The sequence below is a fragment of the Lepidochelys olivacea genome, assembly GCF_965140295.1.
Source record: "Lepidochelys olivacea isolate rLepOli2 genome assembly, chromosome: 1".
NCBI classification, from domain to species: Eukaryota; Metazoa; Chordata; order Testudines; family Cheloniidae; genus Lepidochelys; species Lepidochelys olivacea.
Genome location: NC_140411.1, coordinates 290648017 through 290669353, shown reverse-complemented (window position 1 = coordinate 290669353; position 21337 = coordinate 290648017). Strand labels below are relative to the sequence as shown.

At 42.4% G+C, this 21337-nt stretch overlaps 1 protein-coding gene across 3 annotated transcripts in view; it reads left to right on the top strand.

Moving 5' to 3' along the window:
• HMGA2 (high mobility group AT-hook 2) overlaps window positions 1-21337 on the top strand; it is a 158919-nt gene that overhangs the window by 115556 nt on the left and 22026 nt on the right. For all 3 annotated transcript variants that reach the window (XM_084635550.1, XM_084635549.1, XM_084635551.1), the window contains one exon: window positions 16339-16371. Coding sequence is in view for 2 of the 3 variants with exons in the window: in XM_084635549.1 (XP_084491675.1) it covers window positions 16339-16371 (33 nt within the window). In the remaining variant the exon portion in view is untranslated. The remainder of the gene's footprint in view (window positions 1-16338; window positions 16372-21337) is intronic.

Genomic DNA, 21337 nt, shown 5'->3' with positions numbered 1-21337 from the left:
GGGATTTGCATGCATACCTAACACACATATCTTTGATGTTCATAACATTAGATCCAAGTAACAAATGTGATCTTCAGGTTAGACACAGTTTCTAAAAGACTACTAAACAATTTTAGCTAAACAGTTACATAATAGTTCTTTTTTAAATTATGGAGAAAATTCTTTTCTATTAACCTGGCCTAAATTGACAGTAACCCCAGTGACTCACTGATTTCAACAGTTACTTCAAAATTACGTTGTGGTCACCAAGAGTATAATTTCTCTCTCTCTCTCTGTTCATGTTTACTTAAAAGAAAACTTCAGAACAAAGACCAAAAATACAGTCAAAATCAGGACAAATCACAGACTCACAAAGAAGATATCCATACCCTCCCCACCCCAGACTCTTTGTCCTGAAAACTAGACGATCAGTCCGGCATGTTAGGTCCCCATGCTGCCCACTGTTCCACTGAATTTGTTTGATTTTTCTCCATCATTGCCAGCAACTGAATAACTGCACAGTTGTGTGAACTAGAGTTGCAGGTGTGTCACTCTGTGCCTGAAGACAGGCTTGAACAGCAGCTCTGCAATAGATAGTAAAAAATCACAGTATTAACAATTGCCAAATTCTTAAAGAAAATACATGGCAAATGTCTGATCCAGGTAACTGCTAAATCTTCTGGTGTCTGAAAAAGTAAAAAATCCAGTAGTCCATCAGTCTGGCCACACAACAATGTGACTCTCAGTTTTGAAACCAACAAATCCCAATTGTGGACATTCAAGGAGCAGAATTGTAAAAAGTGCTCCATTGTCTCCTCTGATACAGAGCAGGTTCACCAAGCGCAGCCTATATCTACTATGTGCTTTCCTCATACGTTACCTCTAACAGACAGTTTACAATGAGATACCCACCACCATACATCCTTGTACTTGAAGGGAATTCTGTTATTTTAAAGGTACAACAATGCCCCACTGACACAATCTTCTGGGCAAGTCAGTACTGCCATATGGAGTTCTGAAAAATACCCCTTAAGTACCCTCCAATATAGAAGTCTCCTAAACTGTGAGCCACCATGCTGGAGTGCTGTTGCCTGAATTTGGCAATGGGAAATACGCCTGGAGGCAAGTTGCATGTAAGAGGGAGCCTGCTGGGCAGGAAAAAAAATCCTTTTTAGGGGCTGCATCACCTTTTCCCCATCAGTTAACCCATTTCTTCTCCTGTGACATTTCCCAGTAATACTGGAAAATAAGTGGCTATCTCCTGCTCCCAACCATGCAAACCTTAAGAAAATTAAAAAATAAAACCAACAACATCAAGAAAGCTTCAGGGCACATCACTCCCAAAGCCCCCTTCTTTAACTGGCAAATAAACTATATGTCTCTACATTAGGTTACATTTATTCTCCCAGAGCATCTGAAAAAATAACCAGGTCAGTTTGACCAACAATTTTCTAGGGGAGGAAACACATATGCCACATAAATGCAAAGGGGTAACAGAAATGTTTTAATTAACATCACCCTTTCTGCCAGCATCAGGGTCCACCTTTTCTACCTCATCACCTTAACCTGGCAGGAGGCAAATTGTTCTCCCAGTTCAACTCAGCTACTGAATCACTGACAAAAGTGAGCACCAAAATATCTATAACCTCACCAGGGCTCATCCCATGAGGAAGGCAGGTTCACTCTATCCAAAGGTTTGGCTTGATCCAAAGCCAAAAGCCCCCTCCCACTATTCCTGTCGCCCAATTTCAAATACTTTCTACAGACTACACAAAAGTGCCTGCCACTATGCGACATTTAACTGTGTTAGACTGGCAGGGATGCAATAATTTTCCAGCTATTTTCCCCAATCTCTCCGCTAGAATGGAAGCCAACATTTTGTAATCTATGTTCAAAAGAGCAATAGGCGCCCAACGCCTAATCCTCTTTGTCTGCCAAAAAAAAACCCCAAAAGGCCTTAATAAAAGGAAGATTCCAATGTGCCTCTAATCAAGGCATCATTGAAAGCACATGAGAGCACCACAGAGAAGGGATCCATAAATCTCTGATAAAATTCCGCTGTCAAACTGTGCATCCCCAGGGAAGTTCCCTTCTTCAGTGGCAAGATACTCCTCTGCTGGCCTCACAAGCAAGTCCTGTTCCTCATCTACCAGTGCTGGAAAACTTGCAATACTATTCAAAAACTGCTCCTGTTACTGCTACTGCTGCTGCTGCTGCTGGAAAGGAGGAGTGATTTGTCCCTGAAAGAACTCACTGTGATATTCCTGAACTATCCTCAACATGCCAATGGTGTCCCTGTGGACCTGCCCTTTGCTTAGGATACTCTAACCCCATCATACTCCTCTGAGGTCTCTTTTCCTTACATCCTGCAGATATATCAGAGGAGGTTGCCCCACCTTTTGTCCTAAAGTCCTTTGCAAATGAAGCTGATTCCAGCTTTCTCCTGTACCGTTGCAACATTTCCTTCTTAATTCCTCTAAAGACCTTTGTTTCTATGCATTCTCCAGCCTGCAGTCAACTATCAAGATCTCTCAAATAGCTCTGCAATGCTAAATAATGCTTGTAATCAGTCGTATACAGGCAGCCTGAAAAAGGAATATAGAGAAATCATTAGGCTCTGCTAGGTCAATTCCCACTGTTCCATTTGGGATGCATAAAACTCCCAAACTGTTTCTCATACCATAAAGATGTATTCAATCTTTCTGATTGCAACAGCATTATTGAGTAAGGTATTTAGTTTCCTATAACTGCAGCCAAACATCACTGTTCCATACTCTGCAAGGTATGGACCAAGCAGTGGTCCGAAAACTACAGATTGCATTGCACAGTATCTGATCACTGTGGTAGCTTTCACATACACCCTGTCCAATCGACTACACAATTCCCCTCTAAAAAAATGTAAATGCTCCCTCCTTTCTTAAACGAGGATGCCCAAAAACATCCGTTAACCCAGGAGTATCAAACACAACTTCTAAGTAAGTTTCATCAGCTTGTAATGCTGTAGGTTGCTTCACTCTCTCAGGTTTCAGAGTAGCAGCAGTGTTAGTCTGTATCCGTAAAAAGAAAAGGAGTACTTGTGGCACCTTAGAGACTAACAAATTTATTAGAGCATAAGCTTTCGTGAGCTATAGCTCACTTCATCGGATGCATACAGTGGAAAATATAGTGGGGAGATTTGATGTACACAGAGAACATGAAACAATGGGTGTTACCATACACACTGTAAGGAGAGTGATCAGGTAAGGTGAGCTATTATCAGCAGGAGAGCAGGGGTGGGGTGGGGGCATCTGCCTCTGGCACACACTCAGAATGAAACATACGTTTCACATTGCAACTTTCAGTACCATCTAAACAAAGGCTCAGCTCCAAGTTGTTACAGGTACTTGTGATCCTCATCTAGTTGTCCACCATGTCACTGCTGATAATCCCTCTGATTTACCCCTCTCTCTCTCACTCTTCCTTTTCTTTGACCACTTTTTTCTTATTGACTAGTCCATTGTTGTCAACTGAGGGGCCTCCTGAGTCCCCAGATCCTGATCCCAACTCTGATAGTTCTTTCTGAAATAGCTCAAGCCCAATAACACTCAGTTCTGCTTCCCCAAATAAAGGTGCTTGTAATGCCTGCTCTCCGTCATCTGCAACAGCACCCATATAGAAAACCTGTTACCCGTTAGAACTGTGAAAATTCTGTGTAGTTTGGAGAGCTGCAGGCCACCTTCAGCTACTTAGCATTCTCTGTGGATCCTCTCCTTCCCTGTCTGATTGCACAGAACTTTTCTTTTCCTGAAGCTGAGCATATCAAAACGTGCTTTCCAGCTAGCAAGTCTGCCATACCCGTACCGTAGCCTGCCTATCCATCCCCGGTGATTGAGATTCCTGCATAACCAATTGTGCCTGAAGATGTTCCTTCCCCAGTTTCTTCTTTCCCCCCTGCCCACTTCTGATAGTCTCCCCCCACATTACTAGGTCTGAAATACCCATCTGCATCATCCTGGCTCTCAGTGGTTCCCACTCCGTCACCCTGACCCTTTCCATTTCTGAATCAGTAACAAAGTCCCCCAATCCTTCCCCCAGAAATAGAGAGGCCCTGCCACAACTCTTGCAGGGCTGCTCAAAATCCTCTGAACCTCTGGCTCAGGGAAGAAGGAATGTTCCCTGCAAGGCTGGGAGTGATTTCTTTCCCTATTGGGCCATGTCTTGGGGCACTGACTATGAACATGTCCACTTCTCCCATGCATGTTGCATCTACTGAAGTCCCTGTAGTCCTCACAGTTGTGTGCATTAGAACAACAGCTCAGGTGACTAGATGTTCTGATATTATCAGGACTGTCACGATATTAGGGGCTTTGTCTTATATAGGCAAATATTAAACCCCCTCCCCCAAATCCTGATTTTCAACCTTGCTATCTGGTCACCCTAACCACAGCACATGCAGTTTCTCACTCCCCAGACACACTAAAATGCTCTGTAGAGCCACAGGTAAAAAAAGTGCGTGGCTGCCCAGGATCCCTACAATAACCCCACTTCAAATCTAAGTGAAATATATTGGGGAGATGTTGCACTGTAATATTTATCTGGAAGAGTTTAGTGGTGCCTTTAAATTCACCATTCCAAACCCTAAATCCATCAGAAACTTTAATTGGAGTCTGCACCACTTTAGTGTTACGTGGAACTCAAATGCAGCACTTTTGCTTCATGTGTATTTTCACTGCAGAATAAAGTAGTCACAGGCTTCATAGCAGGTTGGAATAAAGATTGGCCACTATATCACCCCAATCTCCAGTCCAGTTCCTAATTCCAAACCGTTCCCAGGAAAAAATCCTCTTCGCCATAAGAGTAAAAGCTGACATGGCATTCTCTGCTGCCTGGCAGGTATATCACGGCTTGCAGGCATGCAGGAGAGAATCCTAAAGAATCTTAACAGAGCCCTAGGGAGACTTTTGTCCATGTCCCCTGTGTAGTGCACACCAATCACATATCTCTGCTGAGACACCCCAGGGCAATGCTTCCATTGCAAGGGGGCTTGCCCAGAAGCCTGATCTCAACTGGCTGTGACTGCTGCATGGGATTTCTTCCTACTCAGCCTCTCAGGGACCCCCACACTTGAAACAGACACCTCAGGTCCTTCCTTATTGTCACTGTTCCTCAGTTGCTCACTCGGGATAGGCCTTTGTGCTCCCTCCTAAGCACGGGGGCTTCCCCCTTTGTGTTGCTGGGAACCTCAGGGGCAAGAAAAACAAAAGTCCCCACTTCAGATTCTTTAAAAATGCCTTTTATGGGCCACTTTTCCCTCTGGTCAACTCAGATGCTGTATAATCCCCTGGATGGAGTTCCTTAAAGAGAATGGAGCCCCTGCAACAGAGGAGATCCCAGTACTAGCCCCTTCTCCACTTACAGGGGATGGGAAGGCTACAGGTGTGGCTACAAAATTGTCCTTTACCCCTATATTACTGATACAGCCCAACTGTGGCCAAGCTCCACTGTATTCCTGCCTCTCCTCAAGTCTCTGTGTAGTGTTTGAAATGGAGGACATGCCTTACAAACCATTTCCCAGAGTAAAGGGACATAGTTCCACCCATTCCTTTCCCAGATCTCCCTCTGGCAATTGCTCCCCAAAGCAAGGAGCTGCAAAGCAAACTATTTTCCCTTTTGAATACATACTCCTAATGCCTGTCCCATCACCCCAAATCCTTCCCCATAGCCCAGAGCAATTCCCAAGTCAGCTTCCCCACAGGTACCACAGAAACAAGGCTCATTGGGTATGCTCTAGGAATTATTTTGGGGAAGGTCTATGGCCTGAGTTATACAAGAGTTCAGACTGGATGATCACAATGGTCTCTTCCAGCCTTGGAATCTATGAATTATTAATCATAACATCAGCTAATAGCACCACAGGATCCACCAGTCTGTGCACAGTAACTTCTGAGTCAATCTCCAAATAGATGGATTCTTCCACCTTCACATCCAGAGCACGTACTGAAGGAATAAAGCCTCTTTCAGTCCCCACCATCTCAGGCTGCTGCCATCTTGGCAGGAAAAGGAAGTGAGAGCTTTTTCTCTCTCACACACACAAACACACTCCATTCCTTTCGCTATGGTTACCAGGATGTTAAGGGTAGGTTATTACAGAGGCCGAGTATCGATCTGCAAATCAGTTTTTTAACAGCTGATTTCAGCTGAATAAAGAGGAATTTAGCTTTGCTAACATCTTTTAAATCTATTAGTACATACTGTGGCTTACAGCATACTGTATACGGAGATGTTGCATTTGTTGTCTGGATGGTAAAAACATAACAAAAATTCAATTTGGCTTTCATGCTGCTTTGCAAGGATTGCACAAATCATTTGTTTTGAACCCTGGGGAACATATACCTGTGATTCCTTTTCAAATATAACAACATGAGACAAATGCAAAATGTAATGTACCATACATCAAAATGGTTCCACATCAACGTCTTCCCTACAAGTCTGGAAATGGATTACTTACAATAATGCAGCACTAAGCCCAGAGACAACCCATGCCAGCAGATAGTGGGAGGGCAGAGTGAGGGTAGCCAGCTTCAGCAGTGTAAATGAGCATGCTCAGTCCATGTGAAGTGCCCAGGAAGTGGCAACATATTCCTCCAGCTCCTAGGCATAGGGGTGGCCACAGGGGCTCTGCGCATCGCCCAAGCCCCGAGCACCGGCTCCACAGTTCCCATTGGCTGGGAACCACAGCCAATGGGAGCTGTGGGGATGGCACCTACAGGTGGGGGCAGTACACAGAGCTGCTGTGCTATGGCTCCGCCTAGAAGCCAGAGGGACATGTCGCAGCTTCCTGGGAGCCACCTGAGGTAAATGCTTCCCAAAGCCCACACCCCGAAACTCCTCATGCACCCCAGTCCCCTGCCCTAGCCCCGAGCCCCCTCCTGCACCCAAGCTACCTCCCGGAGCCTGCACCCCGCACCCCAATGCCAGGCCCTAGCCCTGATCCCCCTCCTGCACTCTGAACCCCTTGGCCCCAGCCCGGAGCCCACTCCTGCACCCTAAACCCCTCAGCCCCACCCCAGAGCCCACACCCCCAACCAGAGCCCTCACCCCCTCCTGCACCTCAACTCCCTGCTGCAGCCCGATGAAAATGAGCGAGTGAGTGAGGGTGGGGGAGAGCAAGCAACAGAGGGAGGGGGGTTGGAGTGAGCAGGTGTGGGGCCTCAGAGAAGGGGCAGGGCAGGGAGTGGGGCAAGGGTGTTCAGTTTTGTGCGATTAGAAAGTTGGCAACCCTATCCTGGATGCAACAGTAATGATCAAATATAGCACCTTAGAAACATCCATTTATCCCAGACATACAAAAACATCTCTAGCCAACCAATTGTCTACCAGCACATTTGCTCAGACATTCAAGGCATTCAAGATAACATACTGGCCAGATCTTCAGCTGCTATAAATGGGTGTAGCACCATTGATTGCCCTCATTTCATTGTAGGCAACTCTTTTAGAGGGAAATCCTCCCAGCCTATGGCAGAGTAGTGGAAGGCCATAAATGAGACTGGTTTGCTGAGAAGGACCAAACCAAGTGATCACTTACAATGAAGCACTGGACTCGCACTGAAACATTATCAGAAATTGGATTGTCGCTGTTCAGCATGGATGACTCTCAGATATATACGCTAAGGTCAGCCACAATGGTTATTCAAATGACCTCCACTGCAGTTTATCCAATGTAGTTGTCAGGTGCCAATTCCAAACCATCAGAACATCCAAAGGCATAAACCCTGTACAAAACATGGCTGTGAAAGAGGCACAGTACAGATGATATCATCCACATCCCCTGTAAGTCCCAGCCCACCCTGAAAGAACATGTTTCTCTTCATTCACCTTCTCACGCCATCTCATTCAGTGAGATATGAGTCTCTCCTCCTTTCCTTTTTTTTTGAAGTTGCTGCTGAAAACATGAAGCAAAAGGCAGTGGGTGCAGCAGAGCATGCCGATAAAAGGGAGGAGAAACTCATTGGCTGCAACTGGGAAAGTGTTACTTGGAAAGACATGCATGATCACACACGTATGATGCTGTGTGTCAGATTCCTTGGCTTAGGTTATTGAAAGAATTTGGGAAGAAACTGGATTCCTGTCAAGTTGCACCCTGAGACCAGATTCACAACATTACAAAAATAGCACCTCAGTGGGCACTAAGTGGGACCTTAGTTGGAAATGTTATCAGAAAAGGCAAAGAGACTGAACCACCTTCTCTCCCTTAAAAGTTTCAGGTTGAGGCATATTGATTGGGCATCATAGGCAAAGTCCGTTAAAGGGGTTTTCAACCTTTTTCTTTCTGAGGCCCCCCCAACATGCTATAAAAATTCCACGGCCCATCTGTGCCACAACAACTGGTTTTCTGCATATCCAGTAGATTAAAAGCCATGGCCATGTTAGGGGATAGCAAGCAGAGCAATTGCCCAGGGCCCAACACCACACTGGGCCCCGCAAAGCTAACTTGCTTGGGCTTCAGGTTCAACCCTGGGTGGCAGGGCTTGGGCTTCATCTTTCTGTCCTGGGCCCTAGCAAGTCTAATGCTGGCCCTGCTCTCTGGTTTATTTTGACGGACCCCCCTAAAACCTCCTCCCAAGGGGCCCAGATCCCTGGTTGAGAACCACATACCTTATCTGTTCTGTGGATAAACAGGGAGCTTCACTTCCCGCAGCTGTCAGTTTGTCACCTTTCAAGAGCTCTTAAAAAGTCACATTAAAGTTTTAAAATTTAGGGGCTTGTCTATACAGAATCGTAGTGCACGGCGAGCTGGGGTATGAATTTACGTTGCATCAGCATGCCATGTACTAAGCAGCCAGCAGAGCCTGCTGCCACCCAATCAAAGTTCCGTCATGCGCTATGATGCACTGCTGTTTCAAACAGCCACTTGGTGTGCTGCAGGCTGGTGCACTGTATATTCTCACCCCGGCTTGCCACACACTAAGTCTCTGTATAGCATGGGCAGCAGGTAGCATAGGCAGGGGAAGGCTGTGCCTCCCCAAACAGCCTGTTGTGGCCCTGCCCATGCTCCATCCCCAGACTCCTGCCTGCTTCCAGTACCCTTCCCGCGCTTCTGTGGCTGAGAGTCTGGGGGCAGGCAGGCTGGCGCAGGTGCACACAAGACATCAGGGCTGGGGCCACGCCACACCGTGCGTCCGTCTAGCGCTGGGGGCACTGGGACTGCACCGCCTGCCTGGTGCTCCGGGGCTGGGGGCATTCTGGACGCTCCACCCTCCTGGAACTGGTCCAGCCGCACCACCCACCACACTGCCTGCCTGATGCGCTGAAGCTGGGGGTGTGTAGGGGGAGGCGGCGGCTGCAGGAGGAGGTGCTCTGGGCTCCAGTGGGGGATGGAGGCAGAAGGGGAGGGCCGGGGGTAGCCCCCCTCAAGGGCACATTCACTCGCCAGCCATGCCATAGAGATAAGCCCTTAGTTTCAGAAAAGTGAATGGAATGGGGGAAATGCTAAAAAATGAAAAGGTGGGGCAGAAAGAGAGCAAGGAACAGGGAAAATGATGGTGAGACACTGCTATCGGGATGTGCAATGAAGAGAAGACTTTTTGTGCCCTCCTCCAGACCGTGAATCTGAGCAAGACCAAGTAGCACAGTTTGGCCCTAAATCACAGCTTCTGATGGTTGTGGCTATTAGTGGGCTCCCAGATTTGAATTCAATATAAACATATAGAAATGACTTAAAAAAACTGATTTCAGCTGAGTTACACGGTCGTAAACCCAGTGTATCACAGTGTAGAATCTGACTTCTATACTTCAGTCAGAGATATAAGCTCCTTTTGAATGACTAATTATTTGTAACCTCTACTGCCCTAGAAGTTTAAGAGAAGTGTAGTTGATATTACAATTGACATATTTAAAATAATCAAAAATGTTTTATATCAAGGCAACAGAGTGTAAAATATATTCACATTCACCTACTGTGCGTTGAGTTTTGATTACATCCTTGATAAACTCTTGGATATTGTTGATCAGTAATTAACAGTTGACAAGAAATGAGACTTTTCCTATTTACTTGCCAACAGTTCTTTTCAAACTTGAAGAATTCTTTGTGGAAAATCTGCCAGTAACTCTCAGTTATCCGGATGTAAATCCATTTAAATTAGTGTTACACTGGAATTATCCTGCTGTAAATGAGAGCAGAATCTGACCCATTGGCTCTTTCCCAGGGATTTCTCTCATGTTTTGATATTTTCCCCAGAACCTAAAACTATTAAAAACATAACAGGCGTCTAGCCCTCTGTTGTGAAGATAGATGTAAACACAAAGGGTGAAATCCTGGCTCTGCTGAAGTTAGTGACTAAACTGCCATTGACACTAGTGGGGCTAGAATTTCACCCAAGGTGACCAAATACAAAGGCCATAAAAGTACCTAGATAAAAAGTTACTTTTGCCTGTTAAATCCTCATCTTGGCAGGCTGAAATTTCCCTTTAATGTGCTTATCGTATTGGATATACATGTAACATGATAATTTCTGTTATCTGAATGGGTTTTCCTAGAACTAAGTTTGGAATATGCAAACAAGGAAGTATTCTATTAAATATTCTATTGAGATAACTGAGTTCCTTGCTACTGTCATTAACAATTAGGATGAGAGTGGAGTTTACATTGCTATAGGCTAAAGGATATTGGTCTCCAGTGGTGTGGCTTGTGGGAGTTTGTGGGTTTCTGTAAAACTAGGTCCAGCAGCAGGTCAGTTTAATAAACTAATAAATAGTTTTTCAATGATCCTACTTCGTCTTTGCTATTCAAATCTAAAAGTAGGACCAAGTAGGGTAGAAAATAAAGACTAGAAATAGCACAGATTTACCAAAATTCTCCACAGATTACTGTTATCCCAGTTTATAAGACTACACAGATCACTATGAAATCTTTGCACTATAAGGGCCTAATGGTATTACTGTTAGATTCTAATGACCCATGGCTGTGTGCAAACATAGACACCATGGTTGCCTGTTAACTGCAAACCTGGGCTGTAGGCAATAGAATTCATGATCTTTTGCTCCCAAAATGTTCAGGCATTTTACTCACTGAGCTAATAGAGAATATGCTGTAGCTCTTGGTGACGGTTGGACATATATGCTGTTTTTAGGTCTCTAACCACTGTAGTGCACAGTAGTCACCAATTGAGAAATCTGCATACCTGGTTCTATTGGATAGAGGGCATTAATATGCATTTATATAAGCCAGTATATCACAAGTTCTGCACTGTGGATTCATGTATGCAGTTAAGAAGCGAAAAGCAGCCTTTATCCATAACTAAGGATCCACTCCAAATCTCCCAAAACATGGATCGCTAAATATGCATGTCTTCCACAGTTATCAAGTAGGCAGGGGCAAGGTTGGATTTAAACTAGTTGAGGAAGGTGCGAGTTACAACAGAAATTATTGTGCCACCTCTTGAAATCGTTTGGAGGGAATATTTTTTAGTTTGGATTGATTTCAGTTTCGCTAGTATTATTTGAGTTCTTGAACCTTCTTGGATGTGTAGGTCAACAGGGATTTGTGCATATCATTTTACACTTCTGTTAAATTAGAGCTACAAATGCTAGGGTGACCTATGAAATGAGTTGATTGTCTAACTACAGTACTTAGTTGGCATTAGTGAAACCATCATAACTGCCATTAGTTTTTCACCTTTCTTGCTAATCTCACCAACAGAGCTACCTATGTATGATTGTATTGTCAGTGTTGATATTGTACTCGCTTGTGGGTAAAACAGAGAACTGTAGTCTCCAGGGATTGTCCATTTGGCACCTTTCACAGCACTAAGCTCACTTTAATAAGGGAGAGAGACAGATCCAAATGCAGACTTTTAATATTTAAGAACAATGTGGATTGCTATACTTTGGGGATGGAAATCAATTAGTGGATTGAATTCATGCATAGTATTTTCATCTGTAATCATTATATATGTGTTCCAACATTGTTCATTTTATTTAAAAGAAAAGCTATGCATATTCTTCCAACCAACACCGTGAAGTTTCAAAATGTAACTTATAACTCAGTTATAGAAATCTCCCAATTAATATTGAAAACGTTGGAAGGATTACTTGCATGACAGTCAGCAAAGTATATGAAAGCCCAGGTATGCACGCTAACAAGGGCTAACTTGGAATTCCTATTTGGAAATATAAACAGGGTGATAATGAGCAGGAGTATGGAGATGATATTGCCTTTGTATTTGGTACTGATGGAACCACTGCTGGAATAATGTGTCCATTTTAAAAAAAAATGGATTGAGTTCAAAGAAGAGCAACAAAAATTATTTGTGGACTGGAGATCATGTCTTACAATGAGAGAGTAAAGAAGCTCAAACTAGTCTACAAAGAGAAGGATTAAGAAGTGATTTGATCAGGGTCTGTAGTTCCCTACACAGGTAGACGATATCTGATTTATAGACTTTTTAGAGGAGGACGTTGTAGTCATTGAGGCAGGATATAATGAGGCCTGAGCAAGAGATTTGGCTGTGGGGAGGGAAAGGAAAGGATGCATCTTGGATGTCGAGAAGGAAAAGGTGGCAGGATTTGGATATGACCTGGATGTCAGGGCAAGAGAAAAGAAGTCAAAACTAATCCCTAGGCCTGGGTGACAGAGAGGACGGTGGTGATTGTCAGCAGTGATAGAGGATGAAGGAAGTGAAGAAGGTTTGTTAGGAAAGATAAGGAGTTGGGATTTAACTGTGTGAAGTTTAAGCTGACGACAAGACATCTGAAAGGTCTGTTCATGTTGTCACCATAGTTGTTTTTTTCCATCCAAAGTGCAGTATCGGCCCATGAAAGTATACAGTTAATTTTATTTTGCTTTAGCTAGCACATTAAAACAACACAATTTTAAAGTTGGTGAAGAAAATCCTGCTATATTCTAGTTTCCATTTTATACTAAAAGACATTATTGCTATTTAAGTTCTCTTCTCACAGGAATATTTTTAATATCTGCCAGCATCTTAACACTTTTGCTTTGTATTCCCTGTAGTGCATGAATTTGGGGACGCAGTGTAAGACAGTGTCTTATAATCGTGTTTGACCAAAAGAGGTGAATTTTTCTTTCACGTGTCCAGAATTGTGACTGATATTCCAGGCAATATAAAATAGTCTACTTTTAAACTAGGCAAAAAATAACACTTGAAAGTTATATATTGAGCTAAGCTACTCCAAATGTGATCTTTGAAATAAACGAGACTACACATCTTTGAGAACAGTCAGAGATACAGAGATTTGCTGTACAGAATCCATAAGTAACACTCTCAGCTGATGGAGTCTTTTATTCAGGGCTCTCCAGTTCTGTGTACAATGTTATTTTGCTCCAAAGGATTTCTTTAAAGTCCCTTGTCTCTGGCATTTTTTTATAGATACTAACTTTTTTTTTATATCCAAGATGAATTCTCTTTTACCCCAGCAAGATGTACATTTAAATGCAACAGCCTTTTGAATTAGAGGTGTCTCAGTCCAAGACACTCATTGGAAGATGCAGAGATCTGTTAACACAATGAAGTGAAAGCTTAGTGAGCAGAGGAGGTTACATCATTAACTTGTCAAAGAGTTGACAAAGGAGCCAAAGGATACATAGCCACTACAGTCAAAGAAAGCATCACTAGAGCAGGACACATAGGCCCTGATTCTGTGCAGTCAGTTTCCCTGAACTCTCTCATTGCCTTCAAGGCCAGGGACACTCCAAGCCTCAGGAGACCAGACTAAATCCCGCTTGACTTTACCAAGCAATATTTGCAGTCCTTATGCAAACAAAGCACCCATTGATTCAATCTGCAGGAGCCCAGCCCATAAAAATCATTGTTTTCTAAGTGGCAAAGCTTTAAATGTCATGGGCTTCAAGGGAATATGCTGATTTACGCCAGCTAAGGATCTGACCCCTGCTTTAAAGCTTAATCTAAATCATACAGTTCTTCCTTATAAAAGCATAATAAACAGCATATCCAAGATCACAAATCCACAGTATTTTGAATCACAAGAACTCTAGCTAGCAAGCTCTCAGCAGTAAGATACCAAAGGTCCCAAGTGATTAAGAGTCTCATAAAACTTGGTCAGTATCAGAAACAGCTTCCAGGCAGGCAAAGTACAACATTTTCCCTTCACATTTTATGAATGACTGCAGTATTGTGCTTCAATCAGAGTCCTCTACTAAAGCCATTCATAAAAATAAAAACAAAACAAACACACACAAAACTTTCTAGGTTCAGTCTGAAGCCATCGGGTGCCAGAGGCTGGGAAAACATACTGGCAGCTCTAACCCCAACTGGTATTGAAAGTATTCAAGGGTCTTTTTGGTGGTCTGAAAAGTATGAAGTGCTATGTGGAAGGGCAGCTGGTAGAATTACTGTGACACATACTAGGCAAGGAGCCAGAGCTGGCCTTGTTTCAGACATTGTCTTTCCCCTCATTGAAGTGTCAGGAGCTAATTCATGGAAAATTTGGTGAGTTGGCAGCTCTTTCAGTGGATTTCATTGAGCTATAGTGTGCAACAGTCACATGAATGCAGGGTCCACTGCCAAAAAAAATGGGGATTTCTGAGCTGTAGGAATCAAGTCAGCCAGTGAGAATGTCTGTGGATTTTGTGTGGTTTGGGAGTAAACATGTGTACAGGTGTAATCAACAGGGGGAAGAAAAGTCAGGGAAGTGCTAATGATTGAGATTATTGATAAGCTTGATGAATGCTATTCTTACAAATGATTCTTTTGAACCAAATAATCTCTTTGCACCAAGACTCATTTCCCAAGAGGCAGCAAATGTGCTAATCAGCCCAGGGCCTGTAGTCACCTGGGAAAGACATCAACAAAAAAAGTGTGCATTTTTTATCACTTCTCCACTGCACAGTTATTCAATGGAAAAGAAAGGGTCAACGCTAAGATTTTAAAAAATGGACGTAGTAAATTGCACTTTCTTTTCTAGTATTTCCTTAGAGGTTTATGCAGAAATACAAAAACATATCAGTATCAGGACTCCATAGAATTAGAAAGATATTGCAGGTAAACAAAGTATCTGTTGCTAAAATAGAATGCTTTGTGGTGGGGAGTCTGAATTGATCCTAGCATCAGTTACCTTTGTTTTACATTTTCATTCATTTTTCCCACTAAAATATTGCTCTTAAGGACCAGATACATCAAATTGTTTATTTTGAAAAGTTTAAGCGATTTTCTAACACACTGTAATGAAAACTAGCCTTTGGCTATCTAAATGACTTGTTGGCTTATGCCCAAGTAAGGAGACAAACACAGGTCTTGAGCTGGGAACAGGCAAAGCTGGGAATAGGCAACACATCCATAAAGCAATGGCTAGGAAGAAAATCATTAGATGCAACGATTGTGCTTTGAATATATATATAAAAAAATTATGTGGGTGCACATTATGTGGGTTTCCCATTAAAGTTATTGGGAAAACTCCTATTGACTTCAGTGGGGCTAGGATTTCACCCTCTATGAGTGCTAAGTAGTCTTGTTATTTTGTACCTTTACCAAGACCTGTGGAGATCATGCTCTACAGGTCATCAGAGCCAGTCATTAGAGATATTTCAGATAGGACCTAGGAGCTTGGTGTGTGTATGTTAGCTCATCCGTCCCCCCATCCTCTTCTAGAATTAACTGTGTTGCTGGAATAAGTAAAATCATCAGGGGTCTACAATGGTGTTATGCGCCCATTCCCGGACCAGCCAGAACATAGGACCACAGAAATGCCACTTTTGGAGTATGAATGTGTACCTGTATCTACACAAACAGTTCTGAGGGACTGAATGGGGGTCAGCCTGCTTACAGAATGCACAGTGTCAGATATGAGGGAAATTTCTGGATAATATAAGCTTCCCAAAAGTTACTTGATATGTACTCACACACACACACCAAAATCTAACATAGTATCAATAACATTACTTTTGAAACTAAACTAAAATTGCATCTTTGGGGACAAATTCAGAGGGGATATAGAAGGTGCTATAAGGCAGACTTCCTTAGAGTAACAGACTCCTCTACATTCAGATTCTATACCTGTTTAAACCCCCTCTTCTGATGTGTAAAGCTGCTGTAACACACACCCTGAGGAGCTGGAGAAAAGTGCATATTAACGCAGCCCTTACCTTGCTTTAACTTATCCCTTACATATATGTCTGCCTCCACAGAGTGTGCATTACATCAACTGAGACACCTTTACATGTTGGGTGAGGGGACGTAAGTATGTCTGGGGCATCTGAGTGAGTGCAGGAGATGTGCACTATTTTTCACATCATCTTTGAATTTGGTCCTTTGTCTATATGTTGTTTCAGACGTTAGAAAATGAAATATGGCCTCAATGTATTTTCTTGTTCATAAAAGGGCTAATATTTACTTTTCTTTGCAGCCGCAACAAGTGGTTCAGAAGAAGCCTGCTCAGGTAAGAAATGTTTATATGAATTAATTCTGTAGATTACCTTAATATCCTTTGTTCTTGAGCATGTAAATTAGCAATGTTTATTGTAAGTAATGCAATTAGTACTTAATAAATGGAAAAATGCACTGATCATTTAAATCATCCATTAAATCCACACAACAAAATAAACCCCACTTGTCCACTAAATATTTTTCAGAATAATTACATATAGGCCCCATTTCAGCCAAGTGTTTACATATGGGCTTAAGTCCATCCATATTCAGAAAAGTACTTAGCATGTGCTTAGTGCTTTGATGAATACAGATGGACTACTAAGGGTACAGAACTCTTCTTGATATAGGTCTGCTTTTTTTGAAGGAACAGAACTTTTGCTAGACTATGTTATGGTTTGAATGTATTACTGTAAAAAGAACCTGAATTAAGCATAGAAACAGAAAGTTCTAGTGGTAAAAAGATAAAAACTCTCCAAAAGCATGTGTAGGAGTCCAGTTTCTAAAAAAAACAATAAAACTACAGCCATGATTAATGAATGGTGTTGATACAATAATATTGTGCTCTCCTAATGGTGGAGATAACATTCAGGATAATGCAGTAGGAATTCTACACTAAACTCAAATTCACCATCCCTCCCAGCCAGCAGAGACTCCAGGCACAGTTCAGCTGTGCAAAGAAGGACAGGATTCTGGGTGGGGCCTTGCATGAGGTGCATGCTTCTTACATGTTGCAGAGCTCCTCTCCGAAGATGGGCAGTACTACACAGTGGGCAGGGTAAAGGTAGACTAAGAGAAGGCTTGGACCAGAGGACCCATTGCTGCCTGGATCCTACTATCCTCCCCTCCCCACATAGGGGGCAGCAGAAGAGGCAACAGAGGGTACGTCTACATGACAAAAAAAACCACGTGCACCAACAAGTCTCAGAACCCATGTCTATAGACTCAGGCTTGCGGGGCCTACGCTACAGCACTAAAAATAGTCAAGTGGATGTTCCAGCTCTGGCTCTGAAGCCTTGGAGGGGAGGTGGGTTTCAGAACCTGAGCTCAGCCAGAACATCCATATGGCTATTTTTAGCAGCATAGCACAGGAACAGAGAGCCCAAGTCTGTGGCCCCGGGCTCTGAGACTCACTGCCGCAGGGGGTCGGGGTTCAGCCACTGGGCTGCAATAGCCTCCTTGGTGCAGCTTTGCAGCTGCTCTGCAGCCAAAGGTGGGCAGAGGGATTCCTCTCCATGGTGAGCACTAGAGTTAAGAATTGCCCTTTTGGAACTCTCACTTTTAATCTCTGAATTTTGCTGTATTTATAGAAAACTAGAAATCAAGTAGAGAATGTATTTAACATGGAAGTAGGTAGATAACTCTGGATTTCTAAAAGGTAATGTAGCACTAGGACTATAGCTAAACTTCTGTTTACAAACAGATACATTATAAATATGAATGCAGTTATTTGTATGCCAAGTAAACGCAAAGAACTTTTTTTTAAACCCCTGGCAGCAGTGGTTTTCAACACAAGTACTGACTGGCCTTTACCATAGCAGCTGTAATAGGCATTGCTCTAAAACTACAATGAGCAGAGCCTCTTGCTGTCACTCGGCTCTGCTTCATGGCAATGAATGTAGACTATCGTCATGGGTGCACACATACTAAAATGACTCTAGGCTGAAAAGGAGGAGAGGTAGCAATAGGAAGTTTGGGAGCCTGACATAAATGGCCTTCACTCTGTCCAATTGCCTTTCTTTCTTTTCTTTTACACTACTGAATTTCCCTTTAAAGGAGAGGAGTTCAGACTCAGAATTAACAACAAGAATATGAGCTCATGCGAGTTTCCTAATCTGAGCTGCCTAAGGAAATAGTGATAAATTATATAAACATGCGGACTACATGGAAGTTCATGAGGATAATGTAAATCTTACCCTGCATTCAGAGGAATCTCTTCCTTTTCCATCTGTTTCCTTCAAAATATCCTCACAGATGGCTTTTCAATGTGGCAGTCTGGATTAAGTTAGAAGCGTATCTTTTCTTCATCAGCGGGGCTTTGAAAGGTTACGTTCAAGCACTGCTATGTGATAGTGAGCATGTTGCCACAGTTTGGTTGAATAAAAGAAGCATAACCCTTGATCAGACTTATCATTGAATGCTGTGGTTTGAATGTCTGGAGATGTTCATTCTCAAGGATTTTGGATTAGTATTAATTTACATCCAGCTGTTACCCTTGTTGCCAGCTCAGATGGAATGACTGTTGATTGTTTTGCATTTTAAAAGGCACAGAAGCAAAAACAGATAGTTCTCTTGTAGTGATAACAGTTCTGTAAATGTCACCATCACCTAGGTTTTAGGCATTCTCCAGGTCTCAGGCATTCTCTAAATCTCCATTTATGGACAGCTGCTGTCCAGTCTAAGGCCATGACAATGCTATGTAAAAACCTATGATAGCTTCAAACATCCACAGAACCCTGAGGATTTCCCATCTTGCAGGTGGTAAATGCAACAGCAGGTTCCACTGGGAAGAGATATGTCCACAGAATCAATGCAAACATGTAAATCATACAATCTGTATGTATTCATGATGGTCACCAGGTGACTTGTATCAGTGGGGAAACACACACACACAGTACAGTGAACTTGTACTGGAAAATCTAACTGCAAGCCATAGTAAGTTTACAGTCTCCATGAGGGATAGGTGTCTAAAAATCTCGAAAGATGAGAAGTGTCAGATATCCGCTTCAAATATGTTTTAGTCACCAGAAAAAAACAAACAAACAGATCTTACTAGTAAGATCTACCATATTCTCATTTAAGTGACTAAGTAAGGACTAAGTAGCCACTTTCCTAATTTTTAAATGATTTGTAACATCTGGATCCTCAGCTGATGGCATATGGATTAGCTGCGTATGCATCCGATGAAGTGTGCTGTAGCTCACGAAAGCTTATGCTCTAATAAATTTGTTAGTCTCTAAGGTGCCACAAGTACTCCTGTTCTTTTTACGGATACAGACTAACACGGCTGCTACTCCGAAACCTGCGTACTTAAGTAATACAAAATAAATTGATATTTTTAGGGAATCATGAAAGTTATCAGAGTTTTTTTGGGGAACAGGACATGTTTTATTTTTATCTTTTCTGCAGCATAGAAATAGTCTGAGTCTGAAACAAGCTTTTGAAACTGTTTAATGATCCATGTGGAGGGGGAGCCTAAAAATCAGAGATGTTAGAGTCTCTGGATCTCATAACTGAATTCAGAAGAGAGAACATGAGTCCAAATATATTTTACCAGCAGTTAAGTAACTTTTTTTACCTAATAGTAACTAAATTGCTTACATTAAAAAAAAACAAACACGCCAAGCAAACGAATACAATAACAACAATAAGAGGAAAAGCATTATTTTTGAATAGGTACAAAGGCAAATCAAGTACATTTTTTGTGTGTCTTACTTGTTAATTAAGGTCCTGGTTCAGGAAAGAATCCCTGTCTTTATTACAGTTAAGCATATGCTTAAGTGTTTTCCTGAATTGGGGTCTAAACTTTGCTCCAGCAACTTGAACATCCGACATGCTGCCTACCCTTTGCAAGGAATGGCATGCCTTCAGTGCTCATTGATTCAATTATTCAGTATCACACAAGTTTAATCCTCTAGGGACTAAAGTCCATTGGACTTCGTTCATCTTCCCATTGACTTCAAGTGGCTTTGAATCAGTCCCTTAGCGCATAAGGATAAATCTAGTTATTCTGCTTATTGAAGCTGAGAATTGGAAGTTTATAATTCATAAGAGGCAGGAAGCTTTATTGTCCAATAGCACATATAGTTTTTACCTGAAACTAATTCCATAGGGGTGACAAGCACCACTGCAAAAGAATTTCCAAAACATTTGGTTATCTTGCTTTTTGTTTGTTTGTTTATTTATTTTAAGCAAATATTGGCTGTGTTTATGGAGACTTCAAGGGCAGTGGTAAGGACGGTTGTTGGAGCTGGTCAAAATTTTTTGCACAAAAAGTTCACAGCAATTTGGCCTTTTTTTAAAAAATGGACTCTTTTGCCAAAAATGGTTGATATTTTTGAAATGTTTCTGTTTTTTTGTGAAAGTTTTGTGATGTTTTAATCAAATTTTTAAATTGAAATTATGTTTGAAATCATCATTAAACATTTTTGCTTACCCAAAATGCAGCTTTCTGTGAACAAAAATATTCTATAACAGTTTTGGACATGATTTTGATTAAAAATTGTTCTTAAATTTTACAGAAACTTTCATGGAAAATGGGTCAAGTTTGAAACAGTTTTTCTGTTTTTTGACTAGCTCAAATGTTTATATTTAAAATAACTCTAAACATTGATTGGCATAAAACAAATAAAAATTAGAGCAGGGGTCAGCAACCTTTGGCACGCGGCCCATCAAGGTAGTCCACTGGCGGGCCACGAGACATTTTGTTTACGTTGACTGTCCGCAGACACAATCCCCCGCAGCTCCCAGTGGCCGGGAACAGGAGCTGCGGGGGGGCCGTGCCTGCGGATGGTCAATGTAAACAAAATGTCTTGCGGCCCACCAGCGGATTACCCTGATTGGCTGCGTGCCGAAGGTTGCTGACCCCTGAATTAGAGTAACAACAAGCTGATGAATTGCAGAATCAGGTTAAAAAATTAGGAGGTGGCGCTGCTCTCCAGTGTGAAAGGAGAGAGACAAGTTTGATTTCTATTCCCAGCCTCTCAATTTCCCACCCGACAGTGCAGCATCGGCGGAGTGCTTAAGCCTGATCGACACCACGTTTTGAAAATAAATAATCACACTCCTTAGTAACATAGCTATGCCAATAAAACCACTGATGTAGACACAACTATGCCGACAGAAGAATGCTACTGTTAGCATATGTCAGGGTTCCTTCCCCACTCTGAACTCTAGGGTACAGATGTGGGGACCCACATGAAAGACCGCCTAAACTTATTCTTATCAGCTTAGGTTAAAAATTTCCCCAAGGTACTAAC